This window comes from Anabrus simplex, chromosome 4 (genome assembly GCF_040414725.1).
Source record: "Anabrus simplex isolate iqAnaSimp1 chromosome 4, ASM4041472v1, whole genome shotgun sequence".
In the NCBI taxonomy this organism is placed as follows: Eukaryota; Metazoa; Arthropoda; class Insecta; order Orthoptera; family Tettigoniidae; genus Anabrus; species Anabrus simplex.
This window is the reverse complement of record NC_090268.1, coordinates 214,491,989-214,518,441: the sequence shown is the minus strand read 5'-3', so window position 1 is coordinate 214,518,441 and position 26,453 is coordinate 214,491,989. Positions and strand designations below refer to the sequence as shown.

The 26,453-nt window shown below is 39.6% G+C and overlaps 2 protein-coding genes across 2 annotated transcripts in view; both read right to left on the bottom strand.

Moving 5' to 3' along the window:
• The window catches only part of rt (Protein O-mannosyltransferase rt), a 120,698-nt gene that overhangs the window by 28,329 nt on the left and 65,916 nt on the right, over positions 1 to 26,453 (bottom strand). Inside the window, exons 7-8 of the mRNA XM_067146380.2 lie at positions 13,754 to 14,104; positions 10,466 to 10,579 (exon numbers count right to left, since the gene is read on the bottom strand). Coding sequence (XP_067002481.2) covers positions 10,466 to 10,579; positions 13,754 to 14,104 — 465 coding nt within the window. The remainder of the gene's footprint in view (positions 1 to 10,465; positions 10,580 to 13,753; positions 14,105 to 26,453) is intronic.
• Positions 20,756 to 26,087, bottom strand: LOC137500439 (uncharacterized). Its single transcript, XM_068227334.1, has 3 exons — positions 25,525 to 26,087; positions 24,832 to 25,126; positions 20,756 to 21,015 (listed from the first exon to the last, which is right to left on the bottom strand). Exons 1-3 carry the CDS (start codon positions 25,753 to 25,755, stop codon positions 20,756 to 20,758), a joined length of 786 nt encoding a protein of 261 aa, XP_068083435.1. The 5' UTR covers positions 25,756 to 26,087.

The window sequence follows — 26,453 nt, the reverse complement described above, 5'->3', positions numbered from 1 at the left end:
GAAAGTCTCTTTCAAGAACTCACCGTCAGAAATCCCATGCTCTAATATGCAGTGAGACAGATGGAGAAAACCGCACTGATATTATTCCTTGGCCTGAAAGATGGTACAAAACAACTAGTTTGTTTTGTGTATTGTCTTCTTTCTTCATTTGGCATGGAACGAACATTTAAATGATTCGTCTCAAAATGGCGCTTTATATTAAATATTCGGGATACGACAGTTTTCAAACACAAGCAACTCAAAACTTTATTGCTTCTTTCTATCACTCTGAATTCCATTGTCCACTGTTCTTGAAGAATCCATCACTACCTTTGTGAGGTTTCTATTTTCTCGGCACTGAAAACATGTTGTGAGGTCCATATACAAACAACATTCAATAAACAGTAAAACACAACGAATAATTACGCGCTACTGGCTACCACACACACACACACTCACTCACTGACGACCAGGTTGTCGATATTTATTTCTTACACATGAAACACTATGACTGAAACGATGCACGGGATATGTACAGTATATTCTGTAGTACAAGATGTATATAAAATCTTTAATATATTCATGTGGCGTGCCACCGAAATCGTGTTCGCATGTCACCTAGTGACACGCGTGGCATAGGTTCGCCATCCCTGTGACCTAAACCAACCCCTCATTACCATTTCTAGAGCACAATTAAATAATAGTGGTGAGAGCCCATCTCCCTGCCGTAGTCCAGTTTTAATTTCAAATGTCTCTGATGTTTCACCCCTAAACTTCACTTTTGATTTGGTGTTAGTCTTCTAATAAAATGTTTTTGAAAAATAATTTTCCATTTTCCGGTGTTGACGTGTTCAAGATATCTTACCATAAAACTGTGTCCAGTTTGTCCTACATAAGATTTTTTGCACTGATGACATTTTAATTTGTAAACCCCTGAATCTAAATGTTTGTCCTTCCCTAGGGAATTAACACTACTGTAGTTAAAATACTTTTTGCTTATTATTATTACTAGTTGAGTATGCAATCTTATAGTACCTTAGCTCTTATGTTTTCTGAACAGATTCGTTACTGCATATGTATTGGGATTGTTAAAAGTGAACCTGGCATATTTATTTTCTTCTTTATCTCAGGTGTTAGATTAGTTTGAAACTTCTGTTTGAATTTTCTGACGATTTTATTTACCATATTAAGTCCAAAACCGTTATATTGAGCTTGTTTTGTGGACAAAGAGCAGTTCTTTTTCTCATACTACGTGGGAGAGAGGTATATTGAATGATCTGTATATGTGACTATAGTAACCTGACCTTTTTGTGATTCCAGATGTAATGAGTGATTCTTTATCATATTAAGAGTAAAAGTGGACTTTCTATGTATCTTAAAAGTAAACTCCTCATTATTCTGTCTTATATTTATGCCTAAAAAATTTATGAAACCTTCTTTTCCTACAGTAAACTTTACTCTGGAATCTAATGAATTCAAAATATTGAGGATATTATCACTAATGTTCACTCTTTGATCTATGACTATAAAGGTATCATCTAAAAGCGAATCCATATGTTAAGACCTTCTATTTGTCCTTTTATTTTGGTCTGTTCAAGATGATCCAAGATGATCTGTTCAAAATGGGTAAAATGCCAGAAGCGGGAGCTCCCACAGGGAGGCCTTCCTGTCTGTATATCTTTTCATTAAATGTGAAGTAATTGTGTTCCAAAACAAATTTAAGTATGTTAATGAAGTCTTCTATATCTGGTACGCTAAGTTGTTTGTGTTCTATTAAATTCTTCCTACGGTTTTTTATTTTTTAATCTACTGGAATATTTGTATACATGTCTTTGATATCAAAAGAACGTGTTATATGATGCGGTGTTAACTTAAAATTCTTAAGTACTTTACAGAAGTCTACGTTAATGATTACTTAAAAATTTATGCATGTTTTGGGATGTTTTGTAAGTAGGACTGTTACAGAAGTTTATAACTGGTCTTATGGGTATTCCTTTTTGTGTAACTTTGGTAAGGCCCTTGCAGTTGAAAGACCTGGATTCATATTAATCAGTTTCTGGACGTCTTGCTCATTTAAAATTAAGGTTGCACTTTTCAGTATCGTTTTAAACTTTTTCTGAGTACGTACTGTAGGGTCTCAATCTATTTCTAAAAAAGAGCTGTTGAAAAAGTTTTCAGTTTCCTGATATATTCCTCCTTGTCTTAAACTACTATTGTTGCCCCCCTTCTTATCCGCTTTAGTAATTACTATTTCTTCTCGTTTTATTTTGCGTTATAGACTCATAGTGGGTTTAATACTACTTTGGGAAACATTTAAACCTTTTATAAGGTACGGAATTTCTTTTTTACTTCATGTCTGAAGTCATTTTGAACCTCGTTACGGAGTTTTTGTATAGCTGTTTCGACTTCCGCAATAGTAGTTATCAGCTCTTTTTCCTTCTTTGTTCCTTTCCAATTGAAATTTGGGCCTTGACTTAACGTGTGCTTTTCCTCCTCAGTAAGACTGACTTTAGAAATGTTCTTGATGGGAAAGGGATATTCATTTAAATCTGTTTCTAAATCTGAAGATTGAGTTTTGCCTTTTTCTTAAATTGACCTAGCATTTTTTAACCGTAATAATTTGTTGTTAAGGGTTTCTTGTTTCCTACTTAGAAAGATATCCATTCTTTCTTGGGTATATCTTTGGAACAAATCCCCCTCCAAGGGCAACAGTAGTATTGGGGTTTGAAGATGTGCTGAATACATTTTACCGTTAAGAAATGCTTTCTTCCTATAAAGGTATTTTTTTTCATTTTTCAGCCAAATTGAATTAATTCTTTTCTGTGTATCATAGTGGTAGCTGGAGGGTAAGTGTTTCCTTTGGGTTTTATTTAAAAATTTAGGTACTAGGTTGTGCTTGAGACAGTTCTTTAAGAAAACTATATCCTTTGCTAACTTAGCAACTTTCACCTTTAGATTAAAATAGATACGCTTTGTAGACGATACCTTTATAGTCATAGATCAAAGAGTGAACAATAGTGATAACATCCTCAATATTTTAAATTCATTAGATTCCAGAGTAAAGTTTACTGTAGGAAAAGAAAAAAAGGTTCCATAAATTTTTTAGACATAAATAAAGACAGGATAAGGAGGAGTTAACTTTTAAGATACATAGAAAGCCCACTTTTATTCCTACTATGATAAAGAGCCACTCATTACATCCGGAATCACAAATAAGGTCAGCTTACTATAGCCACATATACAGGGCTTTCAGTATACCTCTCTCCCACGTAAAATGAGAAAAAGAACTGTTCTTTATCTGTAAACGAGCCCAATATAAGGGTTTTGAACTTAATATGGTAAATAAAATCATCAGAAAATTCAAACAGAAGTTTCAAACTAATCTAACACCTGAGATAAAGAAGAAAGATAAATATGCCAGGTTCACTTTTAACAATCCTAATACATATGCAGTAACGAATCTGTTCAGAAAACATAAGAGCACTATAAGATTGCATACGCAACTAGTAATAATAATAAGCAAAAAGTTTTTTAACTACAGTAGTGTTAATTCCCTAGGGAAGGACAAACATTTAGATTCAGGGGTTTACAAATTAAAATGTCACCAGTGCAAAAAATCTTATAAGGACAAACTGGACACAGTTTTATGGTAAGATATCTTGAACACGTCAACGCCGAGAGGCACAAAAAGTTTTCCTCAATGGGCCAACATATGAGTGCAACTGGACATCAGTTCACTACTATAGAGCAAGATTTGACAATATTATGTAAAACAAATAAAGGCAGTCTACTAAATACACTAGAATATATATATATATATATATATATATATATATATATATATATATATTTAGATCAACAAAGTAATCAGGATAATAACCTGAATGATATAACTGACAATAGGAACCCTTTATACGAAGGGATATTATCACATTTGGAAGCACTAGGCATAAAAATAATAAAGACAGTACAAGAAAGAAACTGATCAAACTTCTATCCTCCCGTATGTCTATTCCCCCTACTCCCTCTTCTGAAGCTGAAACTGTGACCATAAGTGACACACCTCCTCCCCACTCCATAGCCTTGCCTCGCCTGAAGTTGGAGCAAGCTTCAGAACACACGCATCATTACTTCACAAGACGGAAGGCTGCATCAGCCGTCGCTCCTCCAAGGACACAGTAGGTTTGTCGTCAACAACAAGGTATGAAACCACTCTTTTATATACTAGGTTTCCTTGTGCAGATTTAAAACACATCCCCCATTTTATTTCATTTCAGATTTCGGGGAAGCTCTTTTAATAATAATATGACAGCAATCAGTTTCAGGGATCCTGCATTAACTGAATTCAAGAGCCACTTTCATAAAATTAAAACAAACAACATTCGCCTTAGGAAGAGCAAATGAAGAGAACATCCTTGTAAAAAATAGAACATTGACAATGGAAAATTATTTTTCAAAAACGTTTTATTAGAAGACAATTAGAAAATCATACATCATAGTGAGAAAAGTGCTGGGAACAAAAACATTTTTTAACATCTGTTCAAATTAATAGATATAGTTTTAAAATAGGTTAAAATAAGTAAATCCATTTCCCTTCCCATTCCACTGCCCCATTCAACCATCCACATTGATTTTAATTATTTTAACTTTTAAATTCACATAGATTTTAAACATAACATGTTACAAGATTTTAAAGAAGATAAATATACTTTGTAATTTCACCTAAGCGTTGTAATATAGCTGAAGATGATCCAAATGGAACGAAACATATACTTTAAATGATTAAAATTGATTTGCTTAAAGCAAATATAAGTATCAAAACGGTGGAAATTTACTGTTATTGATACAATGTAAATAAGATTTGATACGGGAAATGAAGCTGATTTCTTGCAGTCATTGAGGGTGTCGGGATGCAAGTCTCTTACTGTGTTTGCAGAGGGAATCTCCTTGTAGAAGTTGTGGAAAACTAGCGAGATAAATTGGAGGAGATCCATTAAATCTTTCTTCTTTTTGTCACAGATGGGAACTGGGCCAATGTAAGCTGCAGGTGGGTTTAGGGTGGCACGCTTACCCACCTCAAAACTAAGACCTCTTCAAATTCACTGGCATTAAGTTTTGTTTTATAATGAATGGTGCCCATGTCACTTTTGTCAAAATGCAACCATTTCACTTCCCTCCAGTGGAGACGACCTCCATTTTTGTTTACTTTTCTGTGTTGCAGAGGACCTAGCAAAACCACTGAGAAATCCAAAATTTCTTCCCAGTTCATTTCCTTTACGATAAAAGGCTTATTCTTGGTGGACTGCCTAATCAGTTGGGCCTAGTCGTGAGGGTGATCAATGTTTCCACTGAACCACTTCTTTGCTTTTTCTATCATACTGCTGTCATTTCTTGATGGATACAGTACTTTTGCATCCATCTCATGGCGCAGGCCAGAGCAAAGTGTAGCTTTCACCCAAGTCCCAGTCTCGTCCATAGGTGTGACAATATGAAAGCTGCTGGGGTATGGGTGGTGCTGAGTAATGACATTAGAGCACAACCAGTGTGTCCTGAGTGTTATGAAAGGTGTTGCTCATAGGGTTAGTCATGCTACAATAGCACTTTCTGGCCCAGTGAGGAAAGCAATGGCAAACCACCTCACTTGTCTTATTGTCCAGTTCGCCTCATTTTGGTGCTACCATTGATTTTTGTGTTTTTCCTATAACTTGCATAGCCTTTGGTGGTGCTATTTGAGGATCCAACCAGCCTCTGCGCTGATGACCTAACAGACTGACTGTGATCACAATCGCATTTCTTATGGGTACGGCCAGAGACTAGGAATTTATGATCGAAGGCCTGCAGCATTTCAGAATCTTGCAAAGCCATCATACACATCGCTGAGACGTAACTCTTTTTGTTTTGCCCACTGACACTTTTTCTGCTTGTGTTATGGACAGATCCAGTTTCTTCAAAATCATGAGAAGGTTCATGCACTGACACTTGAACTGTGTGGAATTTTACAATTAATGCAATGTCACTGACTTTTTTTTCTCAGTACTAGGTTCATTCTCTGAAGGATTTGAAAAAGAACTACTCGCACCTTCCTTATGTGACATCCTCTTCATTTTTTTTTCTTTTTTTTTTTTTTTTTTTTCTGGTGTGTAGCTTCAATAACATCAGATCAAGATTAATCAGATGAGAAGTCAATAATACTGAAGTCTGGGTCCTCCTAGGAATTGTCAAAGTTCAAAATGTACTGAAGTTCTTCAGGAATAGAAGGTCCAGAAATTGAATCTATAAATCCGAGAGAACTATATTACCATCAGTTTTACAACATGCTATAAGAATCACTACATCTATTCTCCAATTATAATTTTCGATAGTTTTAATTTTTAAAATAATGAAGTTAGCACATTCTAATTTTGTGCTTCTTGTCTTTAGTTCCAAGACAGAATTGATTCATAAGAAGTGATCATGAATCAGTAACCTAACTCATGAGAGCATTCTGTGATAACAACACAACTTGTAATAATTCTGGCCTAAGTAATAAGAATGACAACTGAAGCACTTTTACTTACCGGATTCTCCTCCATTGCTTTCAGTAGATTGATCGTTGCCTTGCTTTATGAAAATGAAAAAAAATTAATTAAGCTCACATAAATAGACTGTGAAAATTGAGCTCCTGTGAGCAAAGCAAGAGGAACAGCAACAAGGCTTGTGACTAGCCAAAGGCAGTCTGCTGGGAAATTACGATTGACAATGGATTATGTGACCATCCAGTTGGCAGGAATTTAGTTCAGTACTCACTCAGTGACAATGAGTGGTGCTTAGTGTAAGAAGTCATTCTATACTGTTGGGCAACTTCATGAACAACACGAATAAAAAGCGCTTAGTCACTACCAAACTGATATAACGCACTTCGCACGCACAGAATAAAGTGTTGAATAGTGCTCAGCGTGGTAGTCATGAAGGGCAGGGCATAACGCACTTTGCACACCCGAAGTCAGACTGAAGTCAATTTAACACATAATACACAACTCAATTACTTCGTAGCCGCCCACAATATGACATAACACACTATACACGTGCAAGCAGCTCGCTCTCCTCTCTTTGATGCCACTATTAACTCAGTTCACACCATTTCTTGACTTAACACACTTTACACACCCACCTGCCAATTGCAGTGCTGTGGGTTAAAATTGCTCATTTCACAAAGCTTCATAACAAGACAAAAAAACATCTGTCTGGACGGTGAGGTCTTGTCAAGAGCTGTTTTGCCCGACTAGCATTACGCCTACCTTCAACGGAATGAAAGATGAGTGAGCAAACCACAACAGAGAGATAAAGTCTGCACATGCATTTATTAGTCCAACTCACTTGAACGTACAACATTGTACTGCAAAATAATACAAACACATTTTTACATTCTCTTTGTTGGAGTATGATGGGGTACCCAAAAATAACCGGAATAACATTGCTGTGAGTGAAGCTTGTGTAGTAAGCATTTCTGCCGCTAGGCATGTATAGCGCAACTCATCGCCAGGTCAGTGCCGCCTGTGTTGTCGACTTGGCTTGTTCTGTTCATCTGTTTACGCTAGCGCTGTTTTGTTATTGTTTCGTTTTTTATGATGGCAAGTTTAAATGAACAACGTGCAAACCTTTTATTGGGAAGTTTTAAGATTATTGCGCAACAGTGTTCATCAAAAAAGACCTGATATGTGGCAGACAGGAGACTGGTTCGTCCACCACGACAACGCACCTGCACACACAGCCATCTCTGTTGGACAGTTTTTGGCTAAAAATGGCATGGATCCGCTGCCCCACACCTGAACTGGCTCTGTGCAACTTTTTCTTATTTCCAGGAATGAAAAGAGGCGTGAAAGGACACCGATTTGACATCACTGAAGAGGTCAAGAAAAAAAAAAAAGAGGAGGGAGCTGTCAGTCATTTCTAAAGATGACTACAAAAAATGTTTCGAACAGTGGAAGCACCGGTGGGACAAATGTATTAGTTGTAACGGAGAGCATTTTGAAGGGGATAAGGTTGTTCTGTAAAAATTTTGAAAATATATAGCCTTTAAAAAATAATTCCTTTTTATTTTATACCCCCTCGTACATATTCATTACTACAACTCTCAATTTGTGGTGAACTGTATTCAATTGCACACAGATGACTGACTGAGTAGTCGTCATGTCATGTGTTTCCTTTGTTTCCTCTAAGCACAAACTCAGTGGAATGGGGTACGCAACTCTGGGTACCAGCAATGTTTACATCACCTCCACATAAAATGTAGAGCATCAAAGTTATACTGTACTGTACCATGCAGCGCAACTGTGCCACAAGGCATCAAATAACTGGTCTTCATTAACCATTCTCTGAGTCCCAATTTCTGTATTGGTTTTTTACAATCTATTTAATAGAATGGTACATTGTGATGTATTTTTGGATAGGTCTTGAAATGAAATGAAATTAAATTAAATGGCATATGGCTTTTAGTACTGGGATTGTCCAAGGATGTTTGGCTCGTCAGGTGCAGGTCTTTTGATTTGACACCCGTAGGCGACCTGCGCATCGTGATGAGGATGAAATGATACTGAAGACGACACATAAATCCAGTCCCCGTACCAGCGGAATTAACCAATGGTGGTTAAAATTCCCGACCCTGCTGGGAATCGAACCCGGGACCACTGCGACCGAAGGCCAGCGTGCTAACCATTTAGCCATGAAGCAGGTCTTGACGAGATTCACTGAACTTTTGACCAATAAATACATAGTGTCATTTTAAAACCAGGTCAGGGATTTTTATCTGGATCTGAAGGCTGGTACGAGGTCCACTCAGCCTACGTGATTAGAATTGAGGAGCTATCTGATGGTGAGATAGCGGCCCCGGTTTAGAAAGCCAAGAATAACGGCCGAGAAGATTCATCGTGCTGACCACATGATACCTCGTAATCTGCCGGCCTTCGGGCTGAGCAGCGGTCGCTTGGTAGGGCGGTAGTGCCTTGGGGTTAGGTTAGGTCATTTTAAAAACTGACATTAGCACTTATATCTCACTAATAAATAATGCTATATGGATCAGTTTCCAGGGATATTATTTCCCCCTTCCAATCACATAAGATAGGAACAAGAAAGGGAGCATATAAGATGATGAACACAATGACATGTCAGTGTAAGACAAGACGAAAGCCATGTCTGTACTCCTGCTCTGAGATCATCATCATCATCAAAATGCTTGCCACCAGGAAACTTCTTCAGGTGAAGGAAAAGATGGAAATCACTTGGCGCCAAATCAGAACTGTAGGGATGCTGCCACTGTTCCCAACCAACTGATGTGATGAAGTCCTGGGTTTGATTGGCTGTGTGCAGTCTGGCAATGTAATGAAGCAAGACGATACCTCGGGAAAGCATTCCATGTGTTCTGTTCTGAATTGCATGATGCAGATTTTGTAGCATTGCACAGTACCTATCTATGTTTTACTGTTGCATTCCAAGGCAAGAATTCAATAAGCAAAAAGCCTTTTCTGTTCCAGAATGATCTTCCAGGTGGATGTCTGTATGAATTTCTTCTTCACCGGTAATGCTGAATGCCTCCACTCCAAGGATTGCTGCTTTGATGTAGAATTACCTATCTCTTGTTTCCTGTGGTTTAACACTCCATCACCTTTCTCAGCATATTGTGTAAGAAAGGCTAATGCACAGCCCATCCATTTGGTCTTGTGTTCTTCAGTGAGGTGTTTTGACACCTATTGTACACACAATTTCCAAAATCCTACGCTACAACTTCAATTCTTTTTCTTTGTGTGAAGTTTGCTCTGTGTCCAACACTCCTTCATGTGTTCGCTAGCTCGCTTCTGTTGTTCTCTCCAGGCTATTTCAGACTTCTTAGTTCTTTCTTCGGCACGAAACGCTTCAAAAAATTTCTCTGTGTTCCTAAATTTCTGTCTAACATTTGGACCTCCAATATCTTTCTGTGTAACCTTAATCGATGCTATAGTGGTCTTCTTTTCTCCAGAAGTAATCAAGTATCTGTCTGGTAAGTCTATTTCTGTTCATTCTGTACAAGTGTCTGTTGAGATTCTCTCCACCCTCTGGTAAACTTCTTTGTTGCTCCTAAGTTTCTATCTGCCTTCAGGTTGGACAGCACCCATAATTTTTTTTAGTATTCTTCTTTCCAAGATATCTAGCTTCTCCAACCTGTAGTTAGGCATTCACTGGCACACAGGCATTGTTTTGAACACAATGCTGTAGTGTTTTATATTGGCATTTACTGTTATTAATTTATTTTTTTCTTTCCTGATTTGATGTCGTATGTCTCTATTTATCAAATCACATCTTTCTTCTGAGTAAGTTGCCTGTGCCCCCCCAGTCTGGAAATCACAAGTGTATAGTATCCCCAATGTCACTTGATGCCACTTAAACAGTATAAATCTATACAATTTCAAAATTCTCCAAAGAAAAGAAAACCAAACCAGCAGGTCATAAATAACAATTACTTCTAGAGACTTACGAGAGATTCAATGGTATGCCAGATGTCCCCCACTTGGTCGCGATTGATGATGTCCACTCTCCACAAGTTCTGTGCAGGCATCGAGACATTGTAGTCAATGTAACAACTCACTTCCTGCAAAGACAACATTATATAGTTACTAATATAGCAAAATAACCACTTGTGATAAATGCATAAATGGTAGTGGTGGTTACTTCAAGAGGAAGTACAACTGGGCAATCATCCTCTTATTAACACTAACCAGAGGTGTGAGACTTCGAAGAATAAAGTGGCAAGAGAACGGGAAGGACCGCAAAGGGCGTGGAAATTAAAGATTCCCTAGGCCTCAGAAACCTAATAACTTTTGAGTTGGAAGAGAACAAGAGTTGACAAAGGGAGGTTAGGTAGTAAATATGAAGGCGAGGAGTTTGGCACAAGTAAGTTGAAGCAATGTCAAACTCAGCTAGGGGACCTGTGGTCGCCAATCCATGCTACCAAGATGAAAGGGACAGGTGGAAAGTACGTCATGTCTCGTTTCAGTGTTTTATTTCTTCTACAATGCGAAATATAGTTTGGATGAATTACAGTAAAAGAAAAGGAGAGGGAAAAAAAGAAAAACATCTCATGAAATAGACTTTATCATGTCTTCAATGACCAGACGTCCCAGTCTTTGCACAATTATCCTGGTGTCCTCAGAAGAAAAAAAACAACATCCAGGCATGTAATCGTGAGGGTTTTTAATAGAGAAGCAAAATGCATACAATACTTCCACACTTAAGTTATATATAGAGAGAAAGGAATACATACGAATGGTGTTCAGTTAAGATGAAGACTAATGCTGTGAAAAATTTATTACCAAAAAAATCAATCAAATCACATGTGCAGCATTTTTGTGAGTTCTGTAATGATCACACGAGAGTCCTCAGTAACGAGTACAGCCGCAGTGTTGACAGTAGTCCCTTCCTAACTTTATATCTTACGGAGTGTGTGGACCTGGTCGATCTGCGCCGTAGTCTTAACCTTCCAAGTACAATCTGCCTTATCTTGCGAGATGACGAGCAGTCAGCAGACCTCGTCATCCGCTTTATGAGGGATAGTGGTCTGTTTTATCGTGTGTGATAATGTCCTTTGTCCTAGTGTTTTTTGTGTCACTTGCGCTTTTATCCTATTGACTTCATTTTAGTTTGTGTTGCGTACTTTAATGTGTTATTTTAACGTCTAACATAATTTATGTGTACATATCTGTACTACCAGGCAATGCCTTATTCCTTAGTTTACCTATATTTTCTCTTATTTTATTGGAAAATAAGGCATTGCATATTATATCCATTGATTGTTTTAATCTCACCCTCATTTTACTTCATCACCATTATTTTTAAACTCTAGTCAGTGGATACTTTTTAAAATTTTAACTTCATATGTCATGTTGTTCATCTCGTTTCATTAGGGGCCGATGACCTTCGATGTTAGGCCCCTTAAAACAACAAGCATCATCATCATCATCATCATCATCATCACCTAACTTTATACCAATGGAAACATGCAGCATCAGACAATGTGGACTCACCATATGCTCTACAAAAATCTTGAAGTGGTACTGAAACAGTCTTCTTCATCAGAACACAAAACTTGATTGTGTAATGTTGCGCTTAACTTTCTACCGCTGTAAAGTAAGAAGTAAGTTACTGACAGACAGCGGTTGAGTTCTGGCAGGGGAGGGTACTTAGCAGTCCGCTAGATGACAGTGCAATCGTCTGTTCAAGACTTTTGAACATCAGTCTCAGTCTTTGTTGAACACCCGTGTAATAGCAAAAACAGAAAGAGGCAGAATAGGAAAGTACAATTTCTACATCTTCATACACTGCCGTCTTAAACAGACTCTCTTTCTCCTCATCAGTTCCACTTCTTTCTATACTCTACTTGATTTACACTTGTTTGTTCCTTTCCATTATAGTAAACGTCTAGTTATTCGAGCTAATGAAGGGGAGTACATGCATGAAAAATTGAGAAACACAGATCGTCCAATTCAGTGAAATCTCATGGAATAACTGACAATATTCCAGGGATACAGTTTCAAATACCTAGGGAGTGAATTAATGCAGATTACAAGAGTGTAAGAAACCATGTCTGGAATATGGAAGTACCAAGGAAGTGTAAAGAGATAATGCACCCATTATGACTTATGCGGCCAAGACCTGGACAATGGCAGGTAGGGGGGAGAGTAGAATTCAAGCCAGTGAAATGAAATACCTAAGAAGTATATGATAGGAAAGACAAGGAAAGACAGAATGAGAAACAAAGTTATAGTAAGGAGGTCAGAATGAAAAACATAAATAAGAGAACTGACAGGAGTAAAACGGAGCCTCTGTGGCTCAGGTGGCAGGGCACCGGCCTCTCACTGCTGGGTTCTGTGGTTCAAATCCCGGTCACTCCATGTGAGATTTGTGCTGGGAAAAGTGGAGGTGGGACAGGTTTTTCTCCAGGTACTCTAGTTTTCCCTGCCATCTGTCATTCCAGCAACACTCTCCAATATCATTTCATCTGCAATTCATTAATCATTGCCCCAGAGGAGTGCGACAAGCTTCGGCAGCCAACACAATTCCTAACCTCGCCGCTAGATGGGGGCTTAATTTATTCCATTCCTCACCCGATCAAATGACTGGAAACAAGCCGTAGATTTTCATATAGGAGTAAACTAAGATGGTTTGGACATGTAAAGAGGCTGGAGGAGGAAAGAATACCAAAACAGATGATGAACATGAAGTGTGAGGGAAAGAGAGCAAGAGAGAGACCTAGAACAAGATGGATTGATTCGATAAAGAGGAGGAGCAGGAGGAGGAGGAGGAGAAGAAGAAACCTGGACTGGTGCAACATGATGGAAGAGGAATGGTCAAAGAAGAGAGGAAGGTGGAGAAGTGCAATAAATTCCCGACCCGGCAGGAGCTGGATAAGGGGAAAGGAGGGGGATGATGATTGTAGGGATATATCAGTGCATCTAGGACTCCATACAACGGCAGGTTGATACATGTATCAATGCTAGCGGAGGACATTTTTAACACTTCATGTAAGAAAGAGTTTCATCTGGTATGGTGGTACGTTCTGTTCCTGTGTGTTTCCCGTGATTAATGTACTATGTAGTGTTGTAGAAAATGAGTTCAAAGTTGGAAATACAGCATTTCCAGACTCGCGTCCATATAACATATTTTCTTCTTTTACGTGTCAGGAATGTGTCCTGAAAGTTTGGCCGTACCTTATTGTCACACTCTGTATATGTGTCTGTATGTCACAGCTGACGACGAGACTACAAACCTGATTTTGAGGAGAGACAGGAGCTGCAACATCATGGGAGTTGAGAGCCCTGCTTGTCATGCCATGCACTAGCTGTATCACATCTCCGTGACGAATGGCGTCCACCGGCTGGGACACCACCAGGTCGTTTCTCAGAGGTCGCTTCACGATCCACCAGTTGTTGACGTCCTTGAAGGAGTAGCACGTCACTTGCTGTTGGTGGGAACTGCCGCGCTTGTCGGGGTACCGGATGGGGTATACGTGTGGATGCGAGTGTAGCCAGCAGGTTCTCCCGTGAGAATGGCGCAGAGTAACCTGGGAGCCATGCGCTATTTCCAGAGGCTGCCCTTTTGTGATCGATGCTAAACCACCCTGAAAACACACAAAAGCAAAAACAATCAATAACAACAACAGAGGCAAGTCATGCAAGGAAACAACACTGCTTTAGTACAAGCAGGTCAAACAACATATATATATACATACATACATGCATCATCATTATAGACCGTTATGCCTTTCAGCGTTCAGTCTTCAAGCCTCTGTGAACTTACTAAATGTTGCCACAATCCTCTATTTGCAACTAGTGCTGTGGCCTCATTTAGTTCTATACCTCTTATGTTTAAGGGCCGGTTCTACCATCTGCTGGTAAAGTGGCTGGCAGCTGCCCGGGAGGTAAACTACCTGGGGGTGTAAATCAGCTGGTATTTTGCCTTGCGTCCAACCACCTCCGCGCAAGCGCTGGGTAGCTACCCGGAGCTAGACACCGATATACGGAGTTGCCTAGACTAATTTTCAGCGACTTCTCACGTTCGAGTGCGTTGCTATCTATCGTGAGATGTATGAAGCTCATTTCGATTGTCTTATTTTCCTGTGCTTGCATCTGTTGATTATCATCAAAAAGCCTAATAAGGGGAGTCTTAAGAGTTATGGACAATGATTTATGTCAAGCTTTCGTGATTTTAATCTATGAGCTTCAAAATCAATACCTAATTGGGATTAAAATCTCGATATTACATTTTCTTACGCCAGTTATAACCTGTCATGTAAGGCAGCTTTTTTGGAAAGTATTCTCGTAGTAGACTGATCAAGCCGCTAGCTCCGTAATAGAAGGTACGCAGGTTTCCATCGTCTTTCTAATTTACATTTAATAATTTATTTTCGTTCCCTGCTGTTGTTCTTAACTCTCTTCTTTACGAGCTTCCATATACGTATATACACCCACATCTTCCTTACAGACTTATTCCTTTTGAGCATTCTATGTACAGGCTTCTGTGAATTGATTAAGTATCTCCACGATGCTGTATTTGCAGCTAGCACTTTGACCTCATTTATTTCCACATGCTTACATTTATTGATAATGTATTTCATTCTAATGTTTAACTTTATGAAGATAAAGTTGGAAGGTACTGTTAATGAACTAATCGGGGTAAATATCCGTTCATAGGAAGAGGAATTCGGGAATGGAATAATTTCCAATTTCTTCGAAATCGTTTACAAGAAGACTATGTAAACAACTGATAGGGAATCTGCTACCTGGGTGACAGTCCTATATGCTATATTAATCATAACATCACTTTCTGTTAGTAGCACACTTATAAAGCATTTTCCTAGTAGACATAATATTGTGATTAAACATTTCAATGAAATATATTATTAACAAAGGAACGTATGAAAAGAGGCATACAGATTAATACAACGCTAATAATGAAAATAAAAAAAATTGTCATAATGAAGGCTCGAACCTGTATACCCTCTATTATGAAGTGAGCGCGTTAGCCATTACACTACAAGAGAGCTTGGGGAATTTGGGATAAATACACTAACTTATACTTGGTGTCTGAAAACTGAAAAAGTAGAAAATTAAATCCCATTTGAAATTATTTCCACACAGGTTTTGATTTTATATCCTTTTAAGTGTTTCTTTGCGAAAACTTGAAGAATAAAATGTGTTATGTGTTCCCCCCTACGCTATCAATGCGAGAGGCTGGTGTGACCGTTGCAACTCAAAGGAAGCATTAATGTTCAAAATCCTGCAATACAATATTGATCACTGTTACAGTATAATGCATTTTTCAGTATACTATGCTAATTTGAGTTGTATGTCATCAGAAATACAGCTAATAATATTCAGCTCTCAAAACTTGCCCGGCATGTAAAGTCTTATCGGGCCCTCGAAGTGGCCGATAAATTACGCGCCGGGTAATGACGATTTATGCTGCCGATAGCGCTACCTGGGAGTGGTCGAACGGAAACATCCTTTTACGCGGAGGGCAAGTTACATGCTACTTTACCAGTAGGTGGTAGAACCGGCCCTAAATCATTAGAAACTGCGTCTAACCATCATTGTCTTCATCTCCCTCTACTTCTCTTACCCTCCATAACAGTCCATTATTCTCCTAGGTAACCTATCCTCCTCCATTCGCCTAACATGACCCCACCATCGAAGCCGGTTTATGCGTACAGCTTCATCCATCAACTTCATTCCTAACTTAGCCTTTATCTCCTCATTCCAAGCACCCTACTGCTATTATTCCCACCTGTTTGTACCAGCAATCATTCTCGCTACTTTCTGGTTTGTTACTTCTAACTTATGAATAAGATACCCTGAGTCCACCCAGCTTTTGCTCCCGTAAAGCAAATCTGGTCTTAAAACAGACCGATGTAAAGATAGTTTCATGCGGGAGCTGACTTCCTTCTTACAGAATACTGTTGATTGCAACTGTGAGATCAATGCATTAGCTTTACTGCACATTGATTCAATCTCACTTACTATATTACCATCCTGGGAGAACACACATCCTAAATACTTGAAATTATCTACCTGTTCTAGCTCTGTATCACCAATCTGACATTCAATTCCGTTGAATTTCTTACCTGTGACATCAATTTAATTTTCAAAAAGCTAATTTTCATACCATACTCACTTCACCTATTTTCAAGTTGCAAGATATTAGCCTGCAGGCTTTCGGCACAGTCTGCCATTAAGACCAAGTCATCAGCATAGGCCAGACTGCTTACTACATTTCCACTTAACTGAATCTCTCCCTGCCACTTTATACCTTTCAGCAGATGGATCCATGTAAACTACGATCAACAAAGGTGAAAGATTACAGCCTTGTCTGACCCCTGTAAGTACCCTGAACCAAGAACTCATTCTATCATCAATTCTCACTGCAGCCCAATTGTCAATATAAATGCCTTTGATTGATTTTAATAATCTACACTTGATCCCATAGTCTCCCTGTATGGTGAACATCTTTTCCCTCAGTACCCTGTCAAATGCTTTCTCTAGATCTACAAAATATAAACACAACTGTCTATTCCTCTCGTAGTACTTTTCAATTACCTGGCGCATACTGAAAATCTGATCCTGACAGCCCCTCTGTGGTCTGGTCTGGTTTTCATCCAACTTCTTCTCAACCACCGATCGCACCCTCCCTTCCAAGATGCCAGTGAATACTTTGCCTGGTATATTAATCAATGAGATACCTCGATAGTTGTTGCAATCCTTCCTGTTCCCTTGCTTATAGATAGGTGCAATTAGCGCTTTTGTCCAATCTGAAGGTATCTTACCAACACTCCATGCTAATCTTATTATTACCAAACTCGATAGCTGCAGTCACTTAAGTGCGGCCAGTATCCAGTATTCGGGACATAGTGGGTTCGAATCCCACTGTCGGCAGCCCTAAAGATGGTTTTCCATGGTTTTCCATTTTCACACCAGGTCATGGCCGCTTCCTTCCCAATCCTAGCCCTTTCCTGTCCCATCGTCGCCATAAGACCTATCTGTGTCGATGCGATGTAAAGCCAATAGCAAAAAAATATATATATATACACTGACTGACAGAGCAAATGCAACACCAAGAAGGAGTGGTCAGAACTTTATGCCAATTGCAGGGTAGACTGACGTCACTGAGGTATGCTCATGATGTGAAATGCGCCGCTGTGCTGCGCACGTAGCGAACGATAAATGGGACACGGCGTTGGCGAATGGCCCACTTCGTACCGTGATTTCTCAGCCGACAGTCATTGTAGAACGTGTTGTCGTGTGCCACAGGACACGTGTATAGCTAAGAATGCCAGGCCGCCGTCAACGGAGGCATTTCCAGCAGACAGACGACTTTACGAGGGGTATGGTGATCGGGCTGAGAAGGGCAGGTTAGTCGCTTCGTCAAATCGCAGCCGATACCCATAGGGATGTGTCCACGGTGCAGCGCCTGTGGCGAAGATGGTTGGCGCAGGGACATGTGGCACGTGCGAGGGGTCCAGGCGCAGCCCGAGTGACGTCAGCACACGAGGATCGGCGCATCTGCCGCCAAGCGGTGGCAGCCCCGCACGCCACGTCAACCGCCATTCTTCAGCATGTGCAAGACACCCTGGCTGTTCCAATATCGACCAGAACAATTTCCCGTCGATTGGTTGAAGGAGGCCTGCACTCCCAGCGTCCGCTCAGAAGACTACCATTGACTCCACAGCATAGACGTGCACGCCTGGCATGGTGCCGGGCTAGAGCGACTTGATGAGGGAATGGCGGAACGTCGTGTTCTCCGATGAGTCACGCTTCTGTTCTGTCAGTGATAGTCACCGCAGACGAGTGTGCCGTCGGCGTGGAGAAAAGTCAAATCCGGCAGTAACTGTGGAGCGCCCTACCGCTAGACAACGCGGCATCATGGTTTGGGGCGCTATTGCGTATGATTCCACGTCACCTCTAGTGCGTATTCAAGGCACGTTAAATGCCCACCGCTACGTGCAGCATGTGCTGCGGCCGGTGGCACTCCCGTACCTTCAGGGGCTGCCCAATGCTCTGTTTCAGCAGGATAATGCCCGCCCACACACTGCTCGCATCTCCCAACAGGCTCTACGAGGTGTGCAGATGCTTCCGTGGCCAGCGTACTCTCCGGATCTCTCACCAATCGAACACGTGTGGGATCTCATTGGACGCCGTTTGCAAACTCTGCCCCAGCCTCGTACGGACGACCAACTGTGGCAAATGGTTGACAGAGAATGGAGAACCATCCCTCAGGACACCATCCGCACTCTTATTGACTCTGTACCTCGACGTGTTTCTGCGTGCATCGCCGCTCGCGGTGGTCCTACATCCTACTGAGTCGATGCCGTGCGCATTGTGTAACCTGCATATCGGTTTGAAATAAACATCAATTATTCGTCCGTGCCGTCTCTGTTTTTTCCCCAACTTTCATCCCTTTCGAACCACTCCTCCTTGGTGTTGCATTTGCTCTGTCAGTCAGTGTATTATTCTAGAAGCCATTTCATCCCTGCCTTCCCACTATACTTCACCATTTCAGGTCTAATTTCAACTATTCCTGCTGCTTTATGACAATGGAATTTATTTACCATCCTTTCCACTTCCTCAAGCGTAATTTCACCAACATCATTTTATTCCTCCCCGTAAGCTCCATTGTTCGCAACATCAGCATGAAGATTTCCTTTTACGTTGAGAAGATAATCCCTCCACCTGTCCAGTGATTCCCTGAATTACCCAAAACACTATTCATTGCTTTTTCCCTCCCTTCCTAAGATTTTTTATTACTGTCCAGAAAGGTTTCCCTGCTGCTTGACCTAGCCTTTCCAGGGCCCTGTTTCATAAAACATATTTCACTAATATTATTAGTAAAAACCAATAATATTAACTAATAATATTAGTATTGTGTTTCATAAAATTATTAGTTAATAATATTAGTTATTAGTTTATGAGTCTAAATTATTAGTAGATGTTCCTAATAATATTAGTAAATTGTTTCATAGACAACATAACTAATAAAATTTACTCATATTATTGGGATTATTTCTATTAGTGTTTTTTGACTCATATTTTATATTATTAGTGAAACCAAAGTGTGTGGTATATTGATATATTGGCATAAAATTGTGAAGATCAGTGAAATGGTTGACTCTGATTCAAATAGTGATGAGGAGAGAGTTTATATTCGCCGTCCAAGAACTTTTAGACCAAGAACAGCCTATACTGGTATGGAACAATCATATGAATACAATGAGAGATTTAGGTTAGATTACAGAACATTTGAATATGTGCTTGATAGGATTGGTAATATCTTAGAATCTCCCACTGTAAGGAATGAAGCACTAACCTCAAAACAGCAGCTTCAGATTGCACTACACTGGTTAGGTAGTGGTGCACAGTATCATTGTATTTCTGATATGCACAATGTTTCAAAAGCAACAGTCTGCAGAGTTGTGCACCGAGTTGTGACTGCGATAAATAACACTCTTCTTCAGGATGTTGTACGTTGGCCAGCTGACTGTGGTGAAGTAGTTGCCAGATTCACTGAACTTGGTGGTATTCCTTTAATTTGTGGAGTACTTGATGGAACACTTATCAAAATTGATGCACAAAGTGCATATGAACCGGCATTTGTTGATCGACATGGGAAACATTCCTTGAATGTTCTGCTAGTATGTGGGCCAAATTTAGAATTCTACTATGTATGTGCAAACTGGCCTGGCAGTGTCAGTGATGCTAGGGTTCTAAGATTAAGTGGCTTGAACAATAGGATGGCTAATGGCTGGAGACCTTTCCCTGGTGCAGTTCTGCTTGGAGACTCCATCTATCCTTTAAAATCTTGGCTCATACCACCAGTAATCCGAGATTTTGCTAGTCAGTCTCAACAAAGATTTTTAAGAGCACATAAAAAAACAAGGAGGGTTATAGAGTGTGCAATAGGACTCCTTAAAGAAAAATTTCCTGTCCTTAGCATTGGTATGCGATTAAATCCCACCTTTGCTTGTAAAGTTATCAATGCTTGTGTAGTACTTTGTAACCTGTCAAGACATCTAGATAACTACATGGCTCCTGAAATGGAAGAGGATCATTTGGAGCAAGAGGATATTCAGGAGGGTGAGGAGGTTCCAGTCCAGGCTCAGAAAAACTGCAATTCCTTTATGACCACTTCGTGTGAACAGACATTGTGATGCATAAAAGACAAATCATATGAACACCCAACACAGTAATTTTGTGCTTTTTATGATTTTTATTTACACTTTTTACATATGAGGCTGAACTACAACAAAGTTACCACCATTGTTTTCTACAATTAAATATTCGTTTGGTACAGAAAGTTCCTTTTTCCCACGTTCCTGAACACCACTTGTGAGGGGTGAATGCTCAATATTGAGTAAATTTTCCTTCTCCCACACCTCCAGCTCCAGCTTCCGGACTTCAAGTTGAAGCTTCCGTTTTTTGAGGGACTCTATTTCTTTAGTTTCCTCGGGATGCTGGACGAGTACCCTCTTCTTGACAGTACCTATAAAAAAAGGAGAAAATTAGGTGAAAGTTAAGACTTACAGTTAAGCTAATTTATATTGGCTAATGTTTAATAATTTATTCCCACTATTGATCTCAGGGTACCCATTTTATGGACAAATTTAATCTTTCAATTTAAGACTGTACCCCAGATGCAATGATCGAGAGAGACTGATATTAGATGCGACGTGAGTCATACGCAGCGAGTAGTAGTTTGAGAGAGAGAGATGGAGACAGATAGAGTGTGCACGTGTGGTAGCGAAAGACATTTAATGAAAAAGACATACCGGTACTTGTGGTAACCGCTTAAAGGAGGCAGTGCAAGAGACGTGTGATGTATCTAGTATTACATGTGGTGTAGCTTAAAATTCACTCTTAATGAAACGTAATTCCAGACCTTGATAGAAAAATTAAATGTTCATAGATAATAACTTTTTCCCATTGATTTGTGATTGCCTCGGGGGAGCCCGCCAACCTTCAGAGGCTGCATCCCCAAATAAATACGGAGGGCCCCAGCCAGGGTTATGAGTGAAGTCCACAATGGTAGCTACGGTGGAGAAGCTGGTACAGTGTGTCACGCTCCCAGAGGAGCTGGTAGTCGACATACACACTCCGGGCGGTGTATTCATAACCTCATGCTGACTCACTGCATTGCCATGAGGAAGTCAGTTACTATACGCAAACCTTTTCTTGAGCCCTGAGCTCCCTATTGCTGAATCGGTAGACCTCGGTTATCTTCGATATCCATATTGGCAACCTTTGAAACACAAACTATGCATTGCTGTGCGACATCTGGCGTACACTTTACGAACTAGTACTGATGTTGTTTACACAGCAAAGCCAAACTATATAATAATTCATGCTAGGAACAAGATTTGCATCGAGAAATGTTGTATAATGTTAAATAATGTATGTGTAACAGAGTTGTTGGCGTAAGATAATCAATGTTTAGAAAATTCATATCGATCGATCATATTATCGATTCAATTCAGATTTCATTTCCATCCAGTTGGCAGTATAACCGGAACCGTCAACGCTCCCTCCTTACCCCTCACCCCGTAAAAATCGGGCTCAAGTAAAAGTTCGCATATAGTACTCGAGTTTGTGTGTCGTGGGAAGCCGTGAAGCGATACATTTGTTACAAGACCGTGTGGGGCTGAATTACAGTAGAATTAATTAGATTAATTACATTACTACAATGTTGAAATGCCAGTTAAATTCATACTAGAACAAAGAATTCTTATGTATGACACATATGTAAAAACCGACTCATAAAGAGGTGAGTAGGCAATTTCAGAAGAGATTTCCCGGGGTTCCTCTTCCAGGTAAAGAAACAGATATCTCGTGAATAAATTAACAGGATCACTTAATGTTGTGATTCCTAAACTGAAACGAGGGATTCTATTAGAAAAAAATATCGACATTAACACATCATTCGTACGATCTCCCACTACATCTGTACAATGTGTTGCACAAGAAGTCGGTATCTCAAAATCCTCCGTACATAGTGAAATTAAAGAGGTTAGTACTCATGATGAAGGCTATTGGGTGCATGAGTAAGCAATAAATGTAGTAATAGTGGACACAGAATACGCAGAAGGTTATGAATATACCGCTCAGAACATGCATGTAGTCTCCCGGCCATGCTGGGAGTGGGACACACTGTATTTGGAACAATACGGTTGATGGAACATTTGAGCGGTTCGTGCAAGTATGTCTCTCTTTTTCATTCACTCTTCATCATTACCGCATGTGTTCACTATCTGTCTCTATCTCTCTCTCAAAATACTACTCACTGCGTTCGGCTCGTGTCGCGCCTAATATCAGTCTCACTCGATCATTACGTTTGGGTACAGTATTACACTGAAAGATTAATTTTGATGTGACAAGTCATTTCCCTGTGTTTTCCATGCTTTCCCTATTTTTCCAGAAAATGGGTACCCTAAGACTAATGACAGGAATAAATTGTTAAACACCAGCCTTTATAAATAATCTGTAATAGACACATATTCGGCTATTATGTTTTAGTCTCTATTAGAGACATCTTCAGCTATTTTTTTGTCCTAATTATTATCAATACCGTGTGTAATGTGTTAGTCCTAAACATATAAAGGCCTACAATAAAATAGGTATTGGAAGGTGGAACACACTCCATTACAGGTGAGCAAAAGTCAATGCGGGTATATATAATGAAGTTAATAAATTGTATAATATGGAAATGGCATCACTGTATTATGTCAAAAACGACACCATTCACTAGCAAATGAGCATTGCACCCATCACTGAGAAAGCACAGGAAAAGCATCTCAAATGGTATGGTCATGTCCTGTGTGCCGCATCTGGAACAGTTTGTCCTTTTTTTTTTTTTTTTTTTGGCTAGCGGCTTTATGTCACACCAACACAGATAGGTCTTAAGGCGACGAGGGGATAGGAAAGGGTTAGGAGTTGGAAGAAAGCGGTTGTAGCCTTAATTAATGTACAGCCCCAGCATTTGCCTGATGTGAAAATGGGAAATCACAGAAAACCATCTTCAGGGCTTTCGCAGTGGGATTCGAAACTACTATCTCCCGGATGCAACCTCACAGCCGCGCGCCCCTAACCGCATGGCCAACTTGCCCGGAGCCAATTTAACTCACTCCTTTGAAATTAATGGGCAACGTCCACACAAACGTCCAGAGCAAAGCTGGCATGACACAGTAAATGATACGAAGACTCTCATGTTAAGACCACACGATGCCCAAGATCGTGCAAAATGGCGGACCTTGCACCAATGGGTAAATGCTAGGAATAATAATATAAATTTGTAGGCCTAATTGCCTTGTAATTGTTGAACCAAAATTTAAATTATAATATTACAGATTAAAAAGACAATAACTCTTATCTTCTTAATGTTTTTTTTTCAAACGCCCAATGTTTTAAAATCTGCCCATATAATTTACATACCGTAGAGGTGCTCAAGTATTGTCAATCAATCAATCACTACTGATCTGCACTTAGGGCAGTTGCCCAGGTGGCAGATTCCCTATCTGTTATTTTCCTAGCCTTTTCTTAAATGATTGCAAAGAAATTGGAAATTTATTGAACATCTCCCTTGGTAAGTTATTTCAATCCCTAACTCCCCTTCCTATAAACGAATATTTGTCCCAGATTTTCCCTTGCTATTAAGGAGAAAATATTATAGAAAAAGGAAATTATCACAGAAAAGAATTCTACAAATAAAGTACTGTGTCAGTGGTGTGTTTCTTTTGTACACACTAGTTGACCAGCTTACATATTTAACAACACTTCCATTTGCGACAAGAACTGGGAACGTACCCAAGTTTCTGAACAATAATCTACACATTTCTGTTATGAGCATGTTTAAAACTGGCATGCTCACTCGTGCCAATTTCAAGAAAGGGTCCCTGATGAGCACAGGCATTAGAGGAATGACTGATGGCTTGCTGTGAGCAATGTAGTCAATTTTTGTTGGTTGTAGTGGCTGTGTACAATGGGATTGCCGATGATCCACTTCACAGATTTATATTTTATGATGAAGTGTAGCTTTTTGACATATGATACATTTATTTCAACTTCTTTATGCCATTAGTGTTCATGCAAAATATGTTTCAAGATGACTATACCAAAGTATGATAAACATGCTCAAGCATCACATTATTATGTACAGTGTTCCACTAAATGTAATCCAGGGAAAACAGATCTTGGTTACTAGCGGGCACCCTGAGCCTGTAAGTTTAAAGTCACACAAAGAAGTCGCAGTCAAGAGGTGGAATTAGATACCAGAATACAGTCTTAAGTTAAATCATTTCCAGCTTACCTCTAGCCTTAGGTGTCTCCTGCTGATGCTGGAGCTCTCCATTTTGCCAGCTTCCATCAATTTCAGTGGCAGATATAGGCCTACTTTCTTCCAACGCCACTATATAGTTACTGGTTGAAGCGGAAGTTGGTCCCATTGTAGGAAGCACGATTTCTCCAAGAGAATCTTCTGTTCCGAATCCCTGTAAAACAGGAGATTCTCTTCCGATAATGTCAAGAACCAGGTGGTCTATGACATCTAATTTTTTGCTACTTCCTCCCCCACTTCCAGTCTGATAAGCATTATCAACTTTTGCCTGTAAATAAAAGAAACCATGTAAGTCTAGAAGAAGGACATCCTGTTGTAACTGTCTATACTAAAGTACTACCTACATCTATTGTATACAATAATTTTTGTATGCTTTTTTGCATATTATAACAAAGATTTATAAATATCACTGGAATTCATTTCAGGTTAAGTTCTGCTCAGTCACAGTCATAAAAACACAAAGGATGGCTGTATGATGCATAATGTTAAATGACTATGGGTAGTATACAGCACAGTAAACTATACTGCGGAGCTAATAGTCTCCTTATTTCCCCCTCTCCCCCTTTAAAAAATATCGACACCCAGTTGAGAAAAGGGTGGCTTGAAGTTAGTAAATAAACACTAACATAACCTCCAACTAAGAGAAAAACAACAGCTAAAACTTACCACTGTTCTGCTCCTCATGTTAGGCCAAGTAGCATCCCGCACATAAGTGTGATCTTTGTTGGCTGTGACCAGCCCAATAGCCACAGCATAATCCCGCAGTTCCATCCATGCTTGCCTCTTCGAGTCCTTTGTCACGGTTAGTGAAAAGGCTCCGAACAACTGCCCCTTCAACTCCAGCACTTTTCTAAGGAAACTTTCTTTCCTGACATTATTGTCGTTTCTTTTACCCATTGTAGCCTATATAAACTGACAAGAATCTGAAACTGCACTGAATAGCCGGTTCCAGTTGTAGTCAAACAAAAAAAGTACAGAGTATGAGCGGGTCAAGCGCTAGCCTACTTCAAGGAACGAAAACAAACTAAGAACATGCAACAAATCGATTCTAACCTCAAACTGTATCAGCTGACTAATGAACTAATATTATTAGTGAAGCCATTTTATTAGTCATGCATACATCTTTATGAAACAGAATTTTGACAACTAATAATTTGTTTTATGAGTTCTAATATTATTAGCTAATATTATTAGTTAGTTTTATGAAACAGGCCCCAGGTTATTACCAAAATCTTCCCACGACTTCTTTTTGGATTCTTCAACAACTATTTGTTCTGCTGTGTTTCTTTCATCTACGTACAATTCCCTGTCTGTATCAGCTCTTGTTTGGAGTCATTTCTGATAAGCATTCTTTTTTACGTTTACAAGCTGCTCTCACTTCGTCATTCCAGGCAGATGTTCGCTTTTCCCATCTCTATACACAGTTGTTCTTATGCATTCCCTTGCTGTTGCTACTACAGCATCCGTGTGTGGCACCCATTCTCTTTCTATATCCTGAACCTGCTTACTGTCCACTGTTTGGAACTTCTCACTAATTATATCCATGTACTTCTGTCTAATTTCCTCGTCCTGATTCGTTTGCAGACAGATTTCAC

Bases quoted from the DNA above. Each gene is read 5' to 3' on its own strand.
- LOC137500439 (XM_068227334.1), bottom strand. From the start codon at position 25,755: ATGGGTAAAAGAAACGACAATAATGTCAGGAAAGAAAGTTTCCTTAGA. The intron at 25,127-25,524 runs GTAAGTTTTAGC...TTTTATTTACAG, and splicing joins ACATGAGGAGCAGAACAGTG to GCAAAAGTTGATAATGCTTA. The intron at 21,016-24,831 runs GTAAGCTGGAAA...CTTTTTTTATAG, and splicing joins GGAGACACCTAAGGCTAGAG to GTACTGTCAAGAAGAGGGTA.